General features: G+C 35.6%; 1 protein-coding gene across 1 annotated transcript in view; it reads right to left on the reverse strand.

Annotated features, from left to right (window-relative positions):
* The window catches only part of LOC107555603 (5-aminolevulinate synthase, erythroid-specific, mitochondrial), a 9,705-nt gene extending 4,108 nt beyond the window's left edge, over positions 1-5,597 (reverse strand). The window contains exons 1-8 of the mRNA XM_016238462.1: positions 5,508-5,597; positions 4,089-4,250; positions 3,742-3,912; positions 3,048-3,125; positions 2,204-2,426; positions 1,766-1,950; positions 783-962; positions 70-234 (exon numbers count right to left, since the gene is read on the reverse strand). Of these exons, the coding sequence (XP_016093948.1) occupies positions 70-234; positions 783-962; positions 1,766-1,950; positions 2,204-2,426; positions 3,048-3,125; positions 3,742-3,912; positions 4,089-4,239 (1,153 nt within the window). The 5' untranslated portion in view covers positions 4,240-4,250; positions 5,508-5,597. The remainder of the gene's footprint in view (positions 1-69; positions 235-782; positions 963-1,765; positions 1,951-2,203; positions 2,427-3,047; positions 3,126-3,741; positions 3,913-4,088; positions 4,251-5,507) is intronic.
* Positions 5,598-5,800: the final 203 nt, after the last annotated feature.

Here is a 5,800-nt window from a genome sequence, read left to right on the forward strand (position 1 = left end):
GGAACACGGATGAAATTACAGGATAGAATCATGCTGTGATCATAGCATCATAGACCGTATCTGTCTTACCCAGAGTTCCAGAGACAATATCGATCTTGTGCATGACGTTGTCTCTCTCTCCTACACCTGCTCCGTGAGCCCCATACAGTCCGACAGCATGGACCTCATCCACAAAAGTCAGAGCTCCATATTTATGTGCTACGTCACATAGCTCTTCTAGAGGGCAAATTGCACCTGAGAAAAGTTATTTTTCAGTTAAAGATGAAGTGTAGAAATGCACTATTATCAGTTGACAATGATTAATTTATTCCACAAGCCAAAGTGTCTGATAAAAGGGTGGTTGCGAAGATAAAGCGAGTAGTATTTGGCTGGAAGTGTAATTTAAAAAAAAAAATGGACACCCAATAAGGTGACTCGCTCCACATAAAAAAAAAAAACAACAACAGCAATATATTCTATTGATATGACTGAGTCTTCATTTCATGTGTTTGATGTTTTTTTTACTAATAATTTTTTTGCATTGTTTAATAAGGAGAAAGTAAGTGTACTTGTTTTCCCTATTTTTTACTGCAGACATTTTTTGCATTTCTGCAAGTTACCTACCATTTTTTATATATATACGTATGCATTTGACAGATGGTTTTATTTAAAATGCCTTATCGGTTCATTTATTCCCTAGGAATCAAACCCATGACCATGGCGTTGCTAGTGCCAAGCCCTATTTTACAATATTAAGAAACAATCTCTTTTGAGTCAGTTATGTGATAGCTCCTTCTACTTACCATCCATTGAATGAACAGTCTCAAAAGCCACGATTTTGGGTGTGAGTGGATCTGAGCGGCAGAGCAGCTCCTCCAGGTGACTGGCATCATTGTGTCGGAAAATGAAGCGTTTGGCCCCACTGTTCCTGATGCCCTGGATCATGGAGGCATGATTACCCATGTCTGAGTAGATCTCACAGCCTTTGCAGAGAGAAGATGTTTTAGTAGAATTTCAGAAAATACATATAAATAGCACACGTATATTTGTAGCAATAGCCAAAAATGCATTGTATGGGTCAAAATTGTCGATTTTTCTTTTATGCCAAAAATCATTAAGATATTAAGAAAATATCATGTTCCATGAAGATATTTTGTAAATTTTGATTAGTAATACGCATTGCTAAGGACTTCATTTGGACAACTTTAATGGCAATTTTCTCAATTTTTATTTCACCCTCATTTTTTGCATTCATCATTTTCAAATAATTGAATCTCGGCCAAATATTGTCCTATCCTAACAAACCACACATCAATGGAAAGCTTATTTGTTCAGATGATGTATAAATCTAAATTTTGAAAAATTGACCCTTATGACTGGTTTTGTGGTCCAGGGTCACATTTATTAAACAAGGATGCATTAAATTGGTCAAAAGTTGACAATAAAGACATTTACAATGTTACAAAACATTTCAGATAAATGCTGTTTTTTCTTTGTATTCATCAAAAAATCTTGAAAAAATGTCAGGCAGTTTCAACAAATATATTAAACAGTGCGATATTTTTAAACTAGAAAACATTTATTTTAATAATATTTTATAATCATTTTTGAGTGTATTTTTGATCAAATAATTCTTTCAAAACCATTAAAAATTGTACCAACACCAGACTTTTGAACAGTACTGCATATTGAAAATATTTTTTAATTTAATAGCAGTATAGTTCATAAATTAATTAATTCAAACATTCAGTAAGAACAGGCAGGTCATAACAGTTTTGTTGGATACCTGGGAGCATTTTAGCCAAAGTAAAGAGGGTGGAATCATTGGCTACAAAGCAGGAAGAAAAGACCAGTGCTCCATCTTTCTGGTGTAGATGGGCCAATTCACTCTCCAGGGCCACATGATAGTTACTCGTCCCAGAGATATTTCGGGTGCCACCTGCTCCTGCACCATGCTTCTGCAAAGCCTCTCTAAGAAACATTAAAAGATTGTGATTACTCAGTTAGTTTGTTTTAGCAGCTATGTATATCCAAAGTCAAACATTAAGAAACTTAAAAGCATACTGTTTTATCATATTATGAAATACACATACAGTATTTAATAAGACATAATAGTCTTATTAAATAAGTATAGTGTATTTTGCTGCACCTTCATTTGTTCTTCTCTATGTATAATAGCATATGATGGCAAACATTTATTTCATTGTCTGTTTTATGTACTGACCCTATGGCCTTGACAATGCGGGGATGTCGACTCATGCCCAGGTAATCATTACTGCACCATACAGACACCTGGGAGCCCAAGCGTCCAGGGATGGAATAGTCCTCAGCAAAAGGGAAAACCTCTGCAAAACGGTTCACCGTCTTAAAGATACGGTAAGTATGGTCATTCTTCTTTTCCACAATCTTCTGAGTGAAGAAGTCATCGTAGTTGAAACTGGGTCTGGCTGAATTATTTAAAAAGCAGATGGGCAATCATCAGTCAATAAGTGAGGAAGAAAGACAGGAATAAAAGAAGACAGTCACTACTTAACTGCTGCAGGTACAGTGTACAGTAACAAAACACAACCATCTCAGATCGATTCGCTAATAACCTAGCTTTTACTCAACATCCATTATTCCACATTATGCCATATTATTATTCCATTAGTTCGCACAGATATTTTCAAAAAAGAAAAAAAAAGTGTGTACCTTTTGGCAGTCCAAGTCAAATAAATAGATGTTCAATACGCATACTGTTCACAGTGTACTTAATACTGCAGAAACAGCAGTACAGTCTCAGAAAACAGGTATAAATGTCACTGGGGCGATACCCTAGGGTACAAAAGCTATAAGACTTTGTATCTAATTTACCCCTTAAATAGTACTATAGTAATAACGTAAATGATAGTACCTTAAAAGGTACATATTAGTACTTTAAATGTACATATTAGTACCTAAAGTCTATATATCATATTTATTATCTTCTGAAAGGGTACTGCCCCAGTGACAAGTTGTTATTTGGTATTTTCTGAGAGTGTATGGTTTATACTACTGTAAATCATTAAGAAAAATGCAGTCAAACTCACTAAAGTTGTCTTCAAGAAGGTGTGTAGGACCAGTGGACTGATGACTTTGCAAGCCACGGAACAGCGAGCTCATCAAGCCTGGAGAAAAAGGGCACCAATGTGTCAGAAATTCATCAAACAAACACAAAATTAAGAATTTTATGAAAACAGAGTGAAAATCAAAGTGTTTTGTATTTAACGCCATTGTTTAAGTCATATATTTTCTTTAAAGTACAGGCTACGCACATTAACTGTCAAACGTGATATGGCTATGAAACCCAAAAACTACAATTTTCCAATTAGATGTTATTTTCTAGTACACATGTGGCTTTGTGAAGTTTCATCTGTAATGTGATTGTCTGAAGACTGGCATTTGTTACATCAGCGGTCTGAGTCATCATCTGCTTACTATTCACAGCTGAGGAGTCTCTCAAATTGGAGTTAAATGGTGCAAATTGCAGAGAGGAGAATGTCCTCCAAGCTGGGTGTTATTATGTAAAATGCATCCAACCCCTGCATGATACACTGCTCAGATAAAAGAGACTCTTCAGCAGCGAACTAACTATACTGTGGTGATAAAAAAGAAAGAAAGAGACAGCTGCTGCAACACATCAGCCAGTCAGCTAGATGATATCTGCTTCTCAAGCAATATAAACATTATATATACACATATCCACAGTCCATGAATCTATCACACTGAGAAGGATTGTTTTACCGGAGTTATCTTGATTCTCAAGATTGGGCTGGACATCCTCCTGCACTTGTGGACTGGCTTTAACTAGTCCGATCTTAGAGGAAATAAAGGGACAGCTCTGGGACATGGAGATCGCCACCTGAGTGGCTGTGGTCGCCAACTGCCGCTTTGGCTCCTTATGAGGGAGGAGGCCTGAACACAATAAGCACATAAATATAAGATAATCTGAGGTACTGACTTATAATGTTTGTTGTCAATGAGATTTTAATTATAAAAATATGGAATTTTTTAGTCATATTGTAGCCTACCTTGCATAAAAAAAACCTTACAGTAATATAGTATGGTAAATACAAAAATAACAGCATTACCTTTTTCCTCAGAGGCCTGGGTGGCTTTTACAGAGATCTGGCGGACAATGATCGGACATCGGTCAGCCAATCCAAAGTATGCTGCCACATTCCTTAGAGAAGGGCCTGGAGTGGACTTCAAGAAGGGGCAGTGATGCAGAAAAGCAGACATGATTTTAACAGCTGTAAACAACGGAAAAGATGGTCAGTGGGGTAAAAATGAGGCTATAGGCTATGTGAAAAATATACTTTTCCATACTGTAACAACATTGTCAAGGATAGATTTATGAGAAAGATACCCAGGTAAATTATTCATTAGGTTACATAATATCGACAATTAGGTCCTTAAAGAGCCTATAAAGTGACCCTAATCTAAATTTTGAGCAGTGGGTTTCAGGGCGCGGGGCACCTGGGAGTGGCCGATACCGCGCTTTATCTGGAACCCACAGACTCTCGCTTTCCTCAGCACTCCGTTCTCAAAGTTAAAACACTGACGTCACTTCCATTGATAAAAGCTAGATTACACGTACCGAAAAGTATCAACCTTATAAAACGTATAGGCTAAACGTAAAAAAGTATTACTATTGGCCAACAAAAACGGACGAGTCGAAAGAGTTAATTGATAATAGTAGCCTATAGATGACATTTTTGTTAATAACAACAATAATAACAACAACAAACAATTATAGGTCTGTATTGTAATAATATATCAGCCGATATGATATTTTATTATATATTAGAATATATAATAAATACACACACAAACTCCTATATAGCCTGAGGTCTAATAGTTGTGGTAGCAAGATGTGGTTTTCCTATTCAAGTGGTTTGAGGTTCATTAAACTTCACTTATCAGCATCAAAAAAAAAGGATCAAAAAGAAACACTTCTATATTTCTATAAAACAAAAGAAATAAGTTTAACAAATGACTTTAGCCTTGATAATAGTAGCCTATAGATGACATTTTTGTTAATAACAACAATAATAACAACAACAAACAATTATAGGTCTGTATTGTAATAATATATCAGCCGATATGATATTTTATTATATATTAGAATATATAATAAATACACACACAAACTCCTATATAGCCTGAGGTCTAATAGTTGTGGTAGCAAGATGTGGTTTTCCTATTCAAGTGGTTTGAGGTTCATTAAACTTCACTTATCAGCATCAAAAAAAGGATCAAAAAGAAACACTTCTATATTTCTATAAAACAAAAGAAATAAGTTTAACAAATGACTTTAGCCTCATTTCTGAGACTGATCTTCTGTCTGTTGGAATAAAGTAGGCCTAGCTCATTTACATAACTGCAATTCCCATTTCCAGAGTGACGTTTTACCTGTTTTATCTTACAGCCTGTTCGTTGTCAATTTATTTGATACACATTGTTTAAATGTAACTATTGCGTTAATATTCTGAAAAACATTAGCCTACCTGTTGACCTGCACTGAGGACGAACTTCTGAACGGCACCTGACGCTCAAACGAACAGCGAAGGAATTGATCCAGTCAGTCCGCACACACCCGAATACTGTGAAGTGTGCGTGACAGAGGGACGTAATCTGACACAAGACAAATCAATGGACATTCACGCGACTGTTTACTTTGGAAGATATCATTTATTTTGTTTGGAAAAGAATAAAAAGTCATTGCAATGTTTCAAATTAATCGAATTCCTATTGATTTTTGTAACATTTTAATATAGTAATATCGTAGTAATGTGACTCA

The sequence above is a fragment of the Sinocyclocheilus grahami genome, unplaced genomic scaffold, assembly GCF_001515645.1.
Source record: "Sinocyclocheilus grahami isolate Dianchi unplaced genomic scaffold, SAMN03320097.WGS_v1.1 scaffold539.1, whole genome shotgun sequence".
Taxonomy (NCBI): domain Eukaryota; kingdom Metazoa; phylum Chordata; class Actinopteri; order Cypriniformes; family Cyprinidae; genus Sinocyclocheilus; species Sinocyclocheilus grahami.